Source organism: Barbus barbus, assembly GCF_936440315.1.
Source record: "Barbus barbus genome assembly, chromosome: 36".
NCBI classification, from domain to species: domain Eukaryota; kingdom Metazoa; phylum Chordata; class Actinopteri; order Cypriniformes; family Cyprinidae; genus Barbus; species Barbus barbus.
Genome location: NC_136714.1, coordinates 28,131,068 through 28,149,452, shown reverse-complemented (window position 1 = coordinate 28,149,452; position 18,385 = coordinate 28,131,068). Strand labels below are relative to the sequence as shown.

The 18,385-nt window shown below is 36.8% G+C and overlaps 1 protein-coding gene across 4 annotated transcripts in view; it reads right to left on the bottom strand.

The window, feature by feature from the left end:
* The window catches only part of LOC306856389 (zinc finger protein 462-like), a gene marked incomplete at its 3' end in the record, with an annotated part of 55,730 nt that overhangs the window by 5,788 nt on the left and 31,557 nt on the right, over nt 1–18,385 (bottom strand). For 3 of the 4 annotated variants that reach the window (XM_079395657.1, XM_079395658.1, XM_079395660.1), the window contains exons 4-11: nt 18,248–18,385; nt 13,691–14,043; nt 11,165–11,283; nt 9,755–9,964; nt 8,201–8,471; nt 6,505–6,641; nt 3,936–4,159; nt 762–978 (exon numbers count right to left, since the gene is read on the bottom strand). In XM_079395657.1, the coding sequence (XP_079251783.1) occupies nt 762–978; nt 3,936–4,159; nt 6,505–6,641; nt 8,201–8,471; nt 9,755–9,964; nt 11,165–11,283; nt 13,691–14,043; nt 18,248–18,385 (1,669 nt within the window). The remainder of the gene's footprint in view (nt 1–761; nt 979–3,935; nt 4,160–6,504; nt 6,642–8,200; nt 8,472–9,754; nt 9,965–11,164; nt 11,284–13,690; nt 14,044–18,247) is intronic. The other variant, XM_079395659.1, reaches the window with a different exon arrangement.

Below are 18,385 nucleotides of genomic sequence, written 5' to 3'. Positions count from 1 at the left end.
GTATTTTCAGAAAAAGAGAAATCCAAAAAACTCTCTGGAAAAACCTTTAACTAATTATTCAGATTAATTTTCTGGAAATATATGCACAATTGTCTTTGTATATTTAAACTATATTTCAGGAAGTCTATGATTAATCAAATGGTGAGCGTATGGTGATGTCTTAGTTAAAATTGTTCTCTATTTACCTGTGGTGTATTGACCTCGCTATAAAAAACACTCATAATAATAATCTCTATTTTCTATAGCGCCTTTAAATGATACTTCACAAAGCGCTTTACATAATTCAATTCAATTCAAGTTTATTTGTGATGCAAATTGTTGCAAAGCAGCTTTCCAGAAAATTATTATATATATTTAGTAATAGCTTATCAGTGGTGACTATCACGGTTTATTACATAAATATAATACATCATATAAAAATTAAAAAATAAGCAAAAAAGGAAACATGCATTCAAAACACTTAAAAATATCAATAGTATAAAATTTACATAACAATTCAAGTAAAAGCTACCCTAAAGAAATTAGTTTTAAGGCGAGATTTAAAAATATTAAGATATTTCACCTGCTTTATTTCAACAGGGAAGGGAATACAACAAATATAATACAACAAAAAGGTGTTTTAACATACTGACATTTCAGTTTAGTGACAGGAGGTGAAGCATTACTGCTATTTAAAAAAAATATTTTTTGTAGATGATTAAAGTATTTAGTCTCTACAGAAGCACAGAATGCCTGAATCTGACAAACATGAAGACCGTTACCTGTCACCTCCTTCTGTCTGCTCTCCGGAAGCTTCTCCTCCTCTTCCTCCTCCATCAGCTCTTCCTCCTCCTCCTCCTCCTCTTCGTCTGCCTCCTCTACGGTCTCGTCTTCTCCTCTCTCCTCCTCCTCACTGCTGCTCACGTCCTTCGTCTTGTCCTTCATCAGCTCCAGCTGGTCCAGGTTCACCCGACCCACCAGCTCAAAGTTACGGATCACCTGCAGACGACGGGTTAGACTGAGTAACGGCTCCTTATCTAGCCACAGAAACACCAGACATGACCGAAGACAGGACGGCTGTGACGATAAATCAATGCAGAATCGATTCATCTGCTGTTCAAAACTAAGCTCAGAATCGGCTCGAGAAAGAATCGCAATGCATTCGGAAAATCTCAGAATCGATGATGAATAATTTCTTGATTTGCGAAGCATTGATTTATTTTCCCAGCCTCAACAGATTGCGTCATATAACGCTTTTATCCGTACAAATTGCATTATATAGCGCTTTTAACCATTCAGATTGCGTCATATAGAGCTTTTATCGTACAAATTGCGTCATATAGCAATTTTAACCGAACAAATTATCATATAGCACGGCCAATAGTAGATTGCGTCATATAGAGCGTTCACATAGTGCGTTTAACCATACAAAGTGTGTCATAGCGTTTTTAACCGTACAGAGTGCGTCATATAGCGCTTTTAACCGTACAGAGTGCATCATATAGAGCTTTTAACCCTACAGAGTGCACCATATAGTGTTTTTAACCGTACAAAGTGCGTCATATAGAGCTTTTAACCATACAAAGTGCGTCATAGCGCTTTTAACCCTACAGATTGCATCATATAGCACTTTTAACCTTACAGAGTGCGTCATATAGAGCTTTTAACCCTACAGAGTGCGTCATATAACGCTTTTAACCCTACAGAGTGCGTCATATAGCGCTTTTAACCCTACAGAGTACGTCATATAGCGCTTTTAACCCTACAGAGTGCACCATATAGCGCTTTTAACCCTACAGAGTGCACCATATAGAGCTTTTAACCCTACAGATTGCATCATATAGCGCTTTTAACCCTACAGAGTGCGTCATATAGAGCTTTTAACCCTACAGATTGTATCATATAGCGCTTTTAACCCTACAGAATGCACCATATAGAGCTTTTAACCCTACAGATTGTATCATATAGCGCTTTTAACCCTACAGATTGCATCATATAGCGCTTTTAACCCTACAGATTGCGTCATATAGAGCTTTTAACCCTACAGATTGCGTCATATAGCGCTTTTAACCCTACAGAGTGCGTCATATAGAGCTTTTAACCCTACAGAGTGCGTCATATAGCGCTTTTAACCCTACAGAGTGCGTCATATAGCGCTTTTAACCCTACAGAGTGCGTCATATAGCGCTTTTAACCCTACAGAGTGCGTCATATAGAGCTTTTAACCCTACAGAGTGCGTCATATAGAGCTTTTAACCCTACAGAGTGCGTCATATAGCGCTTTTAACCCTACAGAGTGCGTCATATAGAGCTTTTAACCCTACAGAGTGCGTCATATAGAGCTTTTAACCCTACAGAGTGCGTCATATAGAGCTTTTAACCCTACAGAGTGCGTCATATAGCGCTTTTAACCCTACAGAGTGCGTCATATAGCGCTTTTAACCCTACAGATTGCGTCATATAGCGCTTTTAACCCTACAGATTGCGTCATATAGCGCTTTTAACCCTACAGAGTGCGTCATATAGAGCTTTTAACCCTACAGAGTGCGTCATATAGAGCTTTTAACCCTACAGAGTGCGTCATATAGCGCTTTTAACCCTACAGAGTGCGTCATATAGCGCTTTTAACCCTACAGAGTGCGTCATATAGCGCTTTTAACCCTACAGATTGCATCATATAGCGCTTTTAACCCTACAGATTGCATCATATAGCGCTTTTAACCCTACAGAGTGCGTCATATAGAGCTTTTAACCCTACAGAGTGCGTCATATAGAGCTTTTAACCCTACAGAGTGCGTCATATAGCGCTTTTAACCCTACAGAGTGCGTCATATAGCGCTTTTAACCCTACAGAGTGCGTCATATAGAGCTTTTAACCCTACAGAGTGCGTCATATAGAGCTTTTAACCCTACAGAGTGCGTCATATAGAGCTTTTAACCCTACAGAGTGCGTCATATAGCGCTTTTAACCCTACAGAGTGCGTCATATAGAGCTTTTTTAACCCTACAGAGTGCGTCATATAGCGCTTTTAACCCTACAGAGTGCGTCATATAGCGCTTTTAACCCTACAGAGTGCGTCATATAGAGCTTTTTTAACCCTACAGAGTGCGTCATATAGCGCTTTTAACCCTACAGAGTGCGTCATATAGAGCTTTTTTAACCCTACAGAGTGCATCATATAGCGCTTTTAACCCTACAGAGTGCACCATATAGCTTTTTTAACCCTACAGATTGCATCATATAGCGCTTTTAACCCTACAGAGTGCATCATATAGCGCTTTTAACCCTACAGAGTGCGTCATATAGCGCTTTTAACCCTACAGAGTGCGTCATATAGCGCTTTTAACCCTACAGATTGCATCATATAGCGCTTTTAACCCTACAGAGTGGGTCATATAGCGCTTTTAACCCTACAGATTACATCATATAACGCTTTTAACAATACAGATTGCATCATATAGCGCTTTTAACAATACAGATTGTAGGGCTGCGATGATAAATCGATGCAGAATCAATTCGTGGATCGATTCTGAGATCTTCCGAATGCATCGCGATTCTCTCTGGAATGGATTCTGAGCTTAGATTTTAACAGCAGATGACGCTCTACTCTAGTTTTTATCCGCACACTCAAATGTACAAGAGCACTTGTACATTCGGCTGAGTCTGTAATTTCACCTCGGCTCAGAATGCTTTTATGACGCCAGATTAAATGTAAACACAGCCCACTGTGAAAACCCTTGTAATTGTTTACTTTAGGTTCAAATGTGTTTAAGGATTTGGAAACGAGCAGAGTAGGGCTGTTTCTAAAGCATGCAGCGCCATCTGCTGTTCAAAACTAAGCTCAGAATCGACTCCAGAAAGAATTGCGATGCATTCCGAAAATCTCAGAATCGATGCTGAATCATTTCTTGATTCGCGATGCATCGATTTATTTTCCCAGCCCTAGAAGACAGACCTTGTGCTCCTCATGCAGGTGGATCTCCAGCTCGTGCAGGAGTTTGCTGTCGTAGTAGCAGAGCTGACATTGGTAGGGCTTCAGCTCCTCGTGTTTCTGGATGTGCTGCTGCAGGTTCAGCTCGCTGGAACAGGTGAAGGTGCATTTATGACAGCGGAACACCACGCCTTCCAGATGACGCGACAGCTTTGAGCGAGACACCTCTAGTGGGACCACACGCTCCTCTGAGAACCAAAAAACAACACAATCACAGTCTGATTCACATCACTAATGCATTTTTGAAGTGTGGCCTTAAATGACCAACTGACCTACATTATCTTCACATATTTATGCATATTTAATCATTTGTGTCCCTGCAGCACAAAAGCAGTCATCAGTAACACAGGTATATTTGTAGCAATAACCAACAATACATTGTATGGATCAAAATTATACATTTCTCTTTTATGACAAAAATCATTAGGATATTAAGATCATGTTCCATGAAGATATTTAGTACATTTCCTACTGTAAATATCAAAACTTAATTTTTGATTAGTAATATGCATTGCTAAGAACTTCACTTGGACAACTTTAAAGATGATTTTCTCAATATTATGTTTTTTTTGCTCCCTCAGATTCCAGATTTTCAAATATTGTCCTATCCTAACAAACCATACATCAATGGAAAGCTATTTCCTCAATTTAAAAAAAACTGCCCCTTATGACTGGTTTTGTGGTCCAGGGTCACATATACTGCTAATTTGGATATTTGGAGGAAAAAACGTAGGTAACAACATTGTTTTTTCAAGAACTAGTCAATTTCAAGATTTTGGTCTATTTTTCATATCATGTCTTCTTTCAGACTGCTGGAATGAAAACATCCTAAATAAACAGTTAAGTCTTAATTTTTTTTGCACTTTATCTATTTGCGTCTGTAAATTTAAATTACAAAGCATGTCTTTAAAAGTTTGTTTCTCCACTTCAGCAGCACTTGCATACACTAAACTTTACAGTTTTATTCCTCTCAATATTCTGAAGGGTTTATTCATATATCATTCAAACTGATTTTTACAACATTTTATTCCTCAAACACAGTGAAATATCATTTTTAAACATCCTCAGACGTGATTCATGTCACGTTGATGAGTTTTCGGAGTGTGGCCTCCAACTAACCCACATCTTCAGAAGTCAAAGTCTAAAAATAATGAAACTACGCACCAAAAATCCACCTTATTCTTAATGTAAGAGCGAGCACAGCAGTGTGCCAAGTTTCCAGTGTCACTCGCTTCCAGTTATTTTAGCTGTACAAAACACTGCAAAAAATGATTTTCTTCCTTAGTATTTTTGTCTGTTTTCTAGTATAAATACCTAAACATTCTTGAATCAAGATGCATTTACTTAAGTAAAATGACTAAAGATATTTTGTCTTGTTTTCTGAAAATATCATCCAAATTTTATTAGTTTTTGCCTAAAACAGGCAAAAATATCTGCCAACGGGGTAAAAAAAAAAAATCTTAATTCAAAGGTTAAACAAGATTATTTTTCTTACCCCACTGGCAAATATTTTTACTTGCTTTAAACAAAAACTAACAAAATGTATATAATATTTTCAGAAAACAAGACATAATATCTTAAGTCATTTTACTTGTCAAGTAAATGCATCCTGATTCAAAAATTTTTAGATATTTATGCTAGAAAAGGCAGTGTACGCGTAGTTTCCGACTGATATTTATCATATTTTAATTTATTATCGTTATCATCAGTGGTGTATAAAGTACCTGAAAGCCATCCAAAGTAAAAGTACAGATACCTTACCAGAAAATGACTTTGGTAGAAGTTGAACACACCGTTTAGAATATTACTTGAGTAAAAGTATGTGATATTTATTGTACTTAAGTACGAAAAGTACTTTTTAGATTGTGTTCAGTTTTAACTCTTTCTTCCATTTTGTATTTTTGGGTATGAATAAGAAGCACTTCACCTGGTGCTTAGAAAAAATAAATAAATAGTCAAAATGAGAAATGAAAAGCGCCAGTAGGTGACAGCATGTGACTGTTACTGAGTGAGTCATTGAGATTCAACCGATTTGTTCAAAAAGCTAATTCCTTTAATGAGTAAGCACCATGCATTGTTCAGAGACGCAAAACAGTGCTGGGATCTTTGTTTGGAACTATTTACGTTGGCAAAATTGACCAAAAACAAGCAATATGTCTAAAATGTAAGTCACATTGCAATATAGAAATCCTGGCCAGGATGCATCCGGGAAAAATCCCACGTATGGTCACCCTATTACAACAACACTTACCATATTATCGCAGAAGATATACTGTATATTACAATACACCACTGGTTATCATAAACACACTGGTTTGTTGCTTAAATGGTTTTACAGCAGTTATTTAACAATAGCAACTAATGAATCAAAAGTCTCACATTCACATGAAACAGCCTCCTTCTGCATTAAAAAATAAGGTGGATAGTTACATAAAAAAAAAAAAAAAAGAAGTTGCGTTTTGAAACAAGGAAGATAAAGAGGTGAAATATCTCATGATCAGAATTTCCTCCTCACTTTTTGTCAGTAACTGACCTCTGTGCAGGACGATGTGGTCGATCATGCTGCTCTTGTGTTTGGTGTGGTACAGACAGAAGGGGCAGCGCAGATCTTTGGGCGTCTCCTCCGGGCCGCTGGTGTGACCGCCCTCCACATGCAGCGTGAACGTGGACCTGAGCAACACACCACATCCACAGGCTGATATCTGATATAACATCTGATATTATACATCTACGGTGTTTTCCTGTTACTGTCCAATCTAGAACCATCTTACTCTTGACCAATGTTTCCAAAACATGGGTTGATGAAAAGCTAATAATCCTAAAATTGTCAAATTAAAATAAAATGTCAAAACAAAACAAAAAAATATAAATGCATCGATGAAAAGCTCATTATTAATAATTAAAAATATAAAATCAAAATAAATGTCAAAATAAAAAATATCTTTCTGAAGAAAAGATAAATCATAAAAATATAAAATTAGAATAAACAAATCAAATCGACTTGATTAAAATATAATAATTAAGTTAATTAAAATTAAATTAAATAAAAAAAAAAACAATCAAAATAAAACACTTAAAACAACATATTTAATTAAATTAAAATAAAAACTAATGGAAAAAACTAAATGAAAAGCTAATGATCAAATAATAAAATATTAAAATAATGTTAAAATAACAAATACTAAAAGTAAAATTTTATCGTGTAAAATAAAATGTAAATTAAAAATAGAAACAAAATAAAATGCTTACAACGGATTAAATATTGTATTTTTGTTTTACCTGTGTCATGTAACTATTAACCGACATCAGATAACTGTGAACATGTGAATGTATTGTTAAATTATTGAAATATTAACTTTAAGTAAACATTTCAGTTCAAAGGGGTTCGGCTGATTAAAAACCAAACTCTGGCAATCACTGATAGACCTGTAGTATTTGACATACTGTATTTAAAAATGATAATGTGCAGAAGGTGGTGGATGACTGTTTAGTACTTTAGTAAACCAGTTGCTGGAGTAAATACAGCCTGATATTACTCTTTTAACTGCCTAACCAGACGGCTCATGATAAACACCTGCAGCTGAAACAGCAACGACAGTCACGGGTTCAAATCCCAGGTAAGGCATCAACTCATTATATTTATAGCTTGAATGCAATAGAAGTCGCTCTGAACAAAAGTGTCTGCAAAATGCACGAATGTAAACGTAAATATACGCTTCATATAAGTTTCATATACTGATATACTTCATGTGCTTCTTTATTTCATAAACTTCAGGTTCTTACTACAGTGGGGCAAATAAGTATTTGATGCACTGCTGATTTGTTTGTTAATTCACAGTGCATTAATGTTAACAAACACAACTTGTGATTTTAATAATGCATTAGTAAATGCTGAAATTAACATTAAGATTAATAAATGCTGTAGAAGTATTGTTCTTGCTTCGTTCGTGTTAAATAATGTTGTTAACTAATGAACCTTATTGTAAAGTGTTACCGTATTTACTTATTTATTATTGTAATTTAGCACTTTCTTTAATTGTATGAGTTTTTGTGTTCTTTATTGTTTAGGTGGAGGCTCTAAATAAGCCCTGCACAGTATATGCAATGGATTGCATTTTTTGTTTTGTTTTTTATTGTATTTATTTTATTCTTGCGCAAATAAATAATAAACTAAAACAAAATAAATAAAGACGTCACTGGCTGATATTAGTCTGATGTGTGATTCTTACTTGTAGCAGGTGAAGAAGGAGCAGTCCTTGCATTTGAAGAGCTTCTTTCCTCCGTGCCGGTCGCGGTAATGTCTGCGCAGACTCTGCATGTAGCCGGAGCTGAACTCACAGAACTCGCAGGTGAGGATGGAGTCGGGCCGGGCCTGAGGAGCGGGACCCTCGAGCGGCGGATCAGACGGACTGGAGCAAACATCGGCCTGGACATGAGACGCCAGCTGGAAGTGACTCAACTGCTGCTGAACATCTGCTGGCTCCAGATACCCCGCAGACTCTGAGACGACAGCAGCGAGACAAAGACATCAGCGCCGTTACTGCATCTGCACCTGCTATTAACATCTGCCTCGGCTCATACCGACACACTGAATCATAACATTTATTAACTGTGACTCTGGAGCACAAAACCAGTCATAAGAGTACATTTTTGGAAATTGAGATCCATTGATGTATGGTTTGTTATGATAGGAAAATATTAATTTGATTAATCATTTGATAGCACTAATATTTATATATTTCATACTATATATTTGATTAAAAATACAGAAGAACTGTAATACTGTGAAATATTATTACTCTTTAAAACAGCTGTGAATATGTGTTAAACTGTAATGTATTTCTGTGATCTGCAGCTGTATTTTCAGCATCATTACTGCAGTCTTCAGTGTCACATGATCTTCAGAAATCATAATAATATACTGATTTACTGATCAACAAACATTTCTGATTATTATCAATGTTGCGCTGCACTATATTTTTGTGGAAACCGTGATACGTTTTATTTTTCAGAATTCAGAGATGAATAGAAAGTTCAAAAGAACAGTAATTACTTGAAATAGAAATATTTTATAATATTATAAATGTCCAGACTTTCACTTTTGATCAATAAAATGTGTCCTTGTTCAATAAAAACTAATTAATAAAAAAAATAAAAAATCTTACCGACTTCAAACTTTTGAACGATAGTTTATATAAACAATATTTTTCACTCTTATGCCAATATCAGGAATTTTACTCTAAATGCATGTATAACTGTTGCCAATTATATTCAAAATGTTCAATGCAAGAAGTCAAATACCAAACAAAGCAGTCTGTTTTCACTAAATGAAGAATCATATTTCACATGCATGAGTGTTTTGTTTGTCCTGTTTAACACTGTAAAGCTGCTTTGACACAATCTGTATTGTATAAAGCGCTATAGAAATAACGGTGACTTCTGCATTGACTTCTTCAAGCCCAGTGTTGGGTCTTACTGATGCAATGTTGGTCTTTACTGTCACTTTTCATCAATATAATGCATCCTTGTTAAGCAAAAAAATTAAATAAATAAAAGAAAAAATAAAATCAACATTTGAATGATAGTTTATATAAAAAAACTTTTCTTTACCCTTTTGCCAATATTTGGAATTTTACTCTAAATGCATGTATAATTGTTGCCAATTATAATCAAAATGTTCAATGCAAGAAGTCAAACACTAAACACTAAAGTTTTCACATGCATGTCATGTTCAGCATCAGGGTGCTTCTGCACTGACCTTTAACCCCAGTGTTGGGTCTTACCAGTGCATTGTGGGTCGAGGGCCGCGTTCTGCTGGTCGTGCTGGTTCTGCTGGTCATGTTCAGCGTTGGGCCGTGTGGAGCGCAGCGCGGCTCTGGCTTTGAGTTTGGGCAGCGTGAGCGTCTCTCCGTGCTCCTGCAGCGAGTGCTCCTTCAGCTGGATGATGGTCATGGTGGAGAACGGACACGACATGCACTTATACGTGTGTTCACCTGCAACACAAACACACAACGCCGCATTAAGGCAAACCAGCTCTGCGCAAACATTGACCGTTTTCCTCAATCGCTTTGGCAATTCAATCAAATACACATATATATATCTCAGACAGGAAATGTTTGTGATGTCTGATTAATCGGTCTCCGTCTGTATGATGTCACTCGCTCATGTCCGTTTCATCAGACCTCGCCCTTCTCTTGCTGTGTGCCTTAAACTCCTCAAAAGAGCAGGAGAGAGAGCAAGAGAGGGGGCTGATGGGTAATGGAGAGCGGAACGACAGCGCTCGATTTCTGTCGCTCTGCCCTTCGGTGACTCTCACAGTCCAGCGAGAGAAACACTGTTACCATCAGACGAGTGTGTGAGAGACATCTGCAGCTCAACACACTCTCACACAGACACACACACACACTCGCTCACACACACACACACACACACACACACACACACACACACACACACACACATACAAAACACACACACAGACAAACAAACTCTCTCTCTCTCATACACACGTTTGTTTCTGTGAATTGTGGGGACTTTCCATAGACTTCTATTATATTATTATGACCAAACAATATTTTCTATGCCCTAACCCAACCCTAACCCTTACAGAAAACCGAAAGCATCACTCATCTCGCCCTGTCAGTCATATTCTTTGAGTTTCTCACATTAATGTCTTAAACTCATTTCATTCATCTTGTTAAAGTCACATGTCAGTCGTCTCCAAGAATCTTGAAACCAGTTCAAGCTATACATCCAGACTGAAGCACATTTAATACAGAGATTTGCTTTCTGGGGACAAATATGAACCTAGAAGTGAGTTAAACCTGACAAAACCTTATTTTGTGGTCGTCTTAATTTGTAAAAAGGTTGTTTCTGTTTGGTTTAGGGTTACAGAATCTATAACCAGCCATATATAAAGCAATAGAAGTATGTAATCTCCCCATAGTTAATTATATGTGTGTGTGTGTGAGTGCGTACAGGTTTATATATCCTGGTGGGGACTTAAACCTGAATACACACAGACTCATGGGTACAAAAGCTTATAAATCATACAGAATAAGTTTTTTGAGAAAGTAAAAATACAGAAAGTTTCCTGTAAGGGGTAGGTTTAGGTGTAGGGTTGGTGTAGGGCGATAGTAAATACAGTTATAAAAAGCATTACGCCTATGGCGTGTGTGTGTGTAGTGTCTCACCTGCGTGTGCTTTGTGCAGGTGGCTCTTGAGGCGGCTCAGGTAGGAGGATTTAAAGGGACAGAACTTACAGCAAAAGGGCTTCTGATGTCCGTGGTGTGACTGGACGTGACGGTCCAGACTGGAGAAAAAAGAAAGCGGTCAGACACATATATGGAGGAGAAACAAGCATCTGATCAAAACCAAAAGAGTACATTCACAATGAGCGGCATTCAGTTCTCTACCAAGTAGTTACTGCACCAGGGCTATTTTAGCGTTATTTACATACTAATATAGTATTTATTAATATTCAGAATTAGCTTCTTTTTTTTTTTTTTACATTTTAATTTTAAATGTAGTTTAATTTTTAGTATTTTTAATGCACTTTGGCAATTTTATGTATTTCTTAAAATTCTATTTAACACTATTTTTCATTTCAGTTTGAGTAATTTTAGCACTTCAACTTCAACTTATTTCATTTTAGTTAGTTGCCAAGGCAACATTAATTTATCTTAAGTTTTTAAAAAGTATATTTTTATTTGGAATTTCACATATTTTGGAATTTGTATCTTGGAATACAACCAAGATGGTGCTGCTGATGGCAGGTATTGTGCGTTGCTCTCCAGTGTTTGTACTGTTTTTGTTTGTTTTTCCCGTTTTTTGTTTTTCAAATAAGATCAGTTTTACCAGGGATGAACATTCAGCAGAATACACCACAAAATCTTTTACCGGATTTAGATTTTTCGGACGTTTTGCTGGACATTGTAGTTGGTGTTAAAATTATTTTTAACAGTTTTAGTTAACAATAACAGCACTGTACTGTAGTGCACACGCTCTGATCTTGAGCTCTGGAGCTCATGTGGACAATACAGGTTTGATTTCCTGTTTTCGATCACTTCCTGTCCTCTATTCTCATAAAAACGACAAATAAAATAAATATGTGAAGCATGCACTAACGCTCAGCAGGTGTCACAGGTGTGCTGTCAGCGGACGCTGGTGTTTGCCGTCACCATCAACAAAAGACTTGGAAAGATTCAGGAACCATTCCACAAGGACAGGCAGAAAAAGCGAATCGGTGGAGACACGTCTAATGATAACCCTAAAGATCTGTGAAAGGAACACCTCTCGGCAGAAGATCCCTGCTTTAGTGCTGAGACTCTGACAAAACAGCCGTCTCTGACAGGGATCTTGGGAATCAGTGTTTTTTATCCACAGTTCCCGTGTGGCACATGAATGCGGCAGCTTTCTGGGTCACGGAACATCCAGTGAAGGCAGATTTACTCCAGGGAACCAAACAAAGGTCCTGCGCTTCAGACGAGACTAACTGCTCTGTCAAAATATCTGCCATTCTCACAGGAAGTAAATGAGGAGACGTGACTCAATCTACATCTCACATAAGCTTTTCCCTTAGGATTTTCTGTATTTATCTATTTAACTCTTCTCTCTTTGTTTGATGTAAGAGACAAAGAATTTACGAAGAATGTTTATTATTTTAGTGCTTTAAGGCGAGACATTATAAAACAAAAACAGTTCTTTCATGCATTGGACCATTTTGAAATTTTAGGCTTTTTTTTAGCAGTGGAAATTTCAGTGTTTATTGTTTTTGCACTTTATCTATTTGTGTCAGTAGATTTTAATTCCAACATGTAACTTTAAAAAGTTTTTTCTCCACTTTAGTAACACTTGCATACACCAAAACTTACAATTTCATTCCCATCTATAGTCTGAAGGTTTTTACTGAGGGGTTTGTTCATATATCATTCACAGTGATTTGCAGGACATATTGTTTCTAAAAACATGGTGAAAATGCATATTTTTAAAGGCCTTGGATTTTTTCTCCACTTCAGCAGCACTTAAATGCACCAAAATTTACAATTTTATTCTTCTCTATATTCTGAAGATTTTTAGTGAGAGGTTTGTTCATAAATCTTTCGCTTGATTTATATCACTTGATTTATTTTTATTGCACTTTATAGTAGTATGTAGATTTTATGCCGTCTTCTCAATATGAGTTTGTTTGTCCACCTCAGCAGCACTTACATACACCAAATTTTAGTTTTATTTAAATCTAAATTCTGAAGATGTTTTACTCAAGGGTTTGTTCATATATCATTCACACTGATTTGTAGGACATTTTATTCCTAAAAACATGGTGAAAATGCATGGTGAAAGGCCCTGAGTTTTTTCTCCACTTCAGCAGCACATTCATACACCAAACTTTACAGTTTTATTCCTGTCTATATTCTGAAGGTTTTTACTGAGGGGTTTGTTCATATATCATTCACACTGGTTTTCCTATATATCACAACATTGTATTCCTAAAAACATGGCAAAAATGCATATCTTTAATGGCTGTGAGTTTGTTTCTCCATTTTAGCAGCACTTACAAACACCAAAACTTACAGTTTTACTCCTGTCTATATTATAAAGGTTTGTTCATGCATGATTAGCCTGGTTTTTCATTGCACTTTATCCAAGCATGTAGGTTTTAGGGTGTTTTCTCAAAATTAGTTTCTTTCTACAGGAGCATGTGACGAAGTCTCACTCACTTGTGTCTAAACGGCGAGGCGAACTGACAGTACTGGCAGCTGTATTTGTCGTTTCTGTTGACGAGCGCTACGGCCGTGTGGCTCCTCTCGTGAGAGCGCAGGCCCTGCATGGACATGAACATGCGGTTGCACATGCTGCATGGATGTCCAGGAGCCACTCGCTCCTTCTCCGGCTCCAGCGCTCCAACCATCGGCTCCGTTTCCACGGGCACCGGCTCCTCTGTCTCCATGGCGACGTCAGCCGGTGATGCACCAGTCTCCAATGGGTCAGCATCCATGGCAACCACATCCTCCACGTCGCCGTTGGCGATTCCTTCCACGGGAACAGCAACAGGCATCTCCGCTGCTTCCTGCTGTCAGAGGAAATGGCTGATATTACTCTAAATCTGCAAGACGTTTCGCATTGTGACATTTACATGACAATTTACATTTAGTCATTTAGCAGACGCTTTTATCCAAGGCGACTTACAAATGAGGACAATAGAAGCAATCAGAATCAACAAAAGAGCAATATGCAAGTGTAATAACAAGTCTCAGTTAGCCTAACACAGTACACCTAGCAAGTTTTGTTATTTATTATAAAATAAAGTGAAAACAGAATAGAAAAAGAATAGAGAAGCTAGTGTTAGTTAGTTTTTTAAGAAAACGAGCAGTTAGTAAAAGCAAGTTTTAAAACAAGAGTACTATATTACTGTAATATATATATATATAAACTACTGCATATTAGAATTATTTCTGAAGGATCATAAGACACTGAAGACTGGTGAAATGATGCTAAAAATCCAGCTTTGATCACAGGAATAAATTACATTTTCACATAGAAAACAGCTATTTACATTTTAATATTTCACAATTTTACAGTAGTTTTGATCACATAAGTCAACAACATACTGACCTGTACATTTATATTTATATATTTTTATCTTTTATTTTATTCTCTTATTTTTTCTACTTTTCTTTTTCTTAATATTTGTATACATTATAATTGCACTGTCCTTGGAGCGGACCTGACCTACATTTCCCTGCTGGTTATACCCTGTATAATAGTGTATGTGACAAATCTTTAATAAACGCAGCTTTGGTGAGCAGAAGACACTTCTTTCAAAACCATGTTTACAGTATATAGTTTACATGTATTCTTCATTTTGTGGTGAAAAAACAAATCTAATCATGTTCTTGACATATTTAAGGTTCCTAACCTTTATTAATCCTGATAAATCAGACTGATATATGATATTTCTCTCCGGGTTTGGAGGTGATCATCAGCTCTGGACTGAAGCACAGATGATCCGTGTTTGATTGCAGCCATTAAAGCTCTCTGAGGCTGAGAGCTCTATTGGGACATCCCCTTTTCCTTATTTAGAAATGGCCAAGAGGTTCCTGTGTGTTTCTGAGACATCTGCTGCTTTACAGCCGCAGGAAATTCAGCATCTTCGAGAGAGGACTGACCCTGCACTTCAGACAGATGTAATGCAAACGGATGTAGACACTCCTGCACCGTCAGCCAATCAGAGGCACAAACACAACCAAAGAAATACATTTAGACATTTTCTGAGGAAAAAAAGAGAGTCTTTCTGTGGAAAATGCACCACTGTGATGCAAGAGTGACAGATTCAACCTTTAAAAAGTGATGTCAACTATTATCTTTACAACCCATTCTTGAATCATTATATTGATTAGAATGATATTTAACACAATGTGATTACAAAGATAAAAAATGCACATGAATAACCAAACCAAATGCCCATGATAACTAGACGCCACAACAGTGATGTCATATACTAAACATGTAACATTGCTTACGGATTCAAAACGATGATAAATCAAATAGTGCACAGTACAGTATTCTATGCAGTAGTGAAAGGTTTCCCAAACTGGAATTCAAATTGATGAAAAACTATTAGTTAATTATACAAAATTTCTGTAAAATTAGAGAATTTTGTTTCTAGGACTGATGGCATGCATACCTGGTAACCAGTCTGCATCCATATTAACATTAATGTTTAGTTTAATTTGTAAAAAATATGCTTGTTTAGGTAATTGTATGCATGTTTTCTCTTGAATTATAATTTTTTTTCAATTTTAAAATAAAAATAAATCAATCAAACCGAACACTAAACACTAAAACACTTCATGACGTGAATATTAACCAACGTGCATGCAAATGGGTTTTTAAATTTTAAATAAATTATTGAATTAACTTCTCAGGAGTACTTCACAGATATTTTAGGTCAAAGGGCTTCAGCTGAGGAGAAACCTTGGGAATCCCTGCCTGAGTGTCTCTGTTCAGAGTGTGTGTTCTGTGGCTGTGAGCGCTGCCCCCTAGTGTCCGGTGCGATCCGTCCCGTCTGCTGATCCTCACTGGGCTTCTGTTCAAATCCTCAGGCCTGGTCCTCCCTGCCAGCACTGGCACTCTCCATGGAATACTAACACTAAGGCGCTTCCACGCCTCTCTCCATGCCACACCGTCAAGGCGACCTAACTAGCTTTCTCTTCAGAGAGAGATGGAAGCGTTGCATCGAGAGTCTCAGGATTCTTCTGTGATAAAAAAACTGGACTTGGCCATGTCTAAATGCAGCTCTCTGCAGAAACAATCCACCTTAAACGCTATGGTTAATGAGGAAAGTCCTCATTATGAAAACTATTACACTGTACAAAATGGCACACCTTTCTTCTATGATAAAGATATTGCAACCATGCATTAACTAATTGAAACTAACATTTATGCTCTTTAACCCCTTAACGGTCACCCCCCCCCCCCCCTTTTTTTTTGAAAACAGACTTGAAAGTGCACTATTTAAAGTTAAATTGATATAATTCATGATTGCTTTTGAATACAGACCTAAAGTTTTAAAGAAGACAAGCAGATTATTGCAGAAGTGAAATCATTTAAAAAAAGTTAAGTAAAAAAAAGTTTAAATTTACTGTAAATAAAATGTACGGTATTATTATTATTTTATATTATATCAAATAAATATTTTACAAAATATGTTTTAATCCAAATTTTTAATTGAAGTTGATATAAAAAAAATTGAGGTTACTGTGCAATTTTGTTTAGGCCTTATACCACAAACAGTCACCAGGTGACATTCAAACCCCATTTAATTTTTTTATGCACTTCTCTGTCACAAATGTATAAATTTCTCTCTCACTATTACTCCTATCACAAAATAATCTTGAGACTCAGACCTTTCCGATGATATGTATTTTGTCAAGATTATAAATTTTTTTGATTCTATAAGACCGTAATACATTTGGAATATGACACCTCCCACTAAGGGGGAGGAGCCTGCTAAAATATTTTAATGTACCATTTCTATGGTAACGCAACATCCGATTCAAAAGTTTTCACTGGATGAATTTTGAGATTTCATAATATATATAATAAGCTTAGATAAGCTTTCAAATGATATATAATATATGATGATTACTAAAACATGTGATTGACACAAAAATTCAATTTGTTTCCTTTTTTTCCTAAGGTCAGAGCTCCTGTTATGGTGTATATGGTGTATATAAGAGGTGCGCTCTTGTCATAAATTAATCTATTACTGCTCCTACATAATTTTTAACAACAAACAGTGGTAAAATATATATACTATTTAGGAGTCTTGGACCTTTCCAACGATATATAGTTTGTCATGATTAGATTAGGATTTAATGGTAATATATTGAAGTAAAGTTAGGCGTCCCGTATACGGGACATTGTTTAATTATGCACAGAGATTTCACAAGCTCTGTACTTTTAAAATTTCATTTGTCACACTGCAGGACCATTTTAGATCAGCTACTGAAGATAAAAGTTGATTAAATGAGGATCTGTCTACATTAATATAAATGTTAACCTAAAATCTTCTGAAGTCCATAAACATGTTTTGTGTCAACTACCCTACCTAGAAAGCATTTTAAGGCGTCATGGTGCGCTCCTGACAGAAAGGCTGCTCCAAGAGGTTGGTAGCAATATTGTTGGCTTCTAAATACTAAATTTAGTCCACATTCTAAGACAGCATCACATTCAGAAAAGAGCTTCAGAAATAAGCTTCAGTCTTTATATGCAAAACGTGTAACACAAGGCCGCTAGATTTAATTACATGACCAACGTTCAAGGCTGTCCTCATGAATGCCCACACAAGGAAATAAAACGCTTGAGTTTAAGGAAATGTCATAACACCGCACTCATCCATTTTCCCTGTTTCTTCTGCAATAATCAAGGATTTGCTCTATTTGTCCATTTCATTGTATGTGCAGTCGAACTGTAGTGGTTTAACCATCCAAACAAGTGAACAAGGCACTTGAGTGGAAGGAAAAATGGGTCCAAACGGCCTGTGAATGCACTTGCTATTAGAATAGAGCAGAAGAATAGAGGCCACCTCAGGATAAAAGGTCTGAATTTAGATATTGTGCACAAATCTAATAAGATGCCAAAAACAGATGAGAACACTGAAGGAGACTGAAGAAGAAAACTGTATAAATCTAAGTCACAGATGAAGATTTATCAAGCACCCACGCTTTTTCAAAGCCCTTGATGAAGCATGAAGTAACTATGGACGTTCATACCTTCACATGTCCTTCCTTTGCCTCCCCGTACTGAACATGCTTTCTCAGGTGGTTGCAAATGGCCCGGAGGGTGGGGTGGACCTCCACGCAGAAGTTGCACCTGTAGCCGATGGGAGTCTTATCGGGGGTGCCATCCAC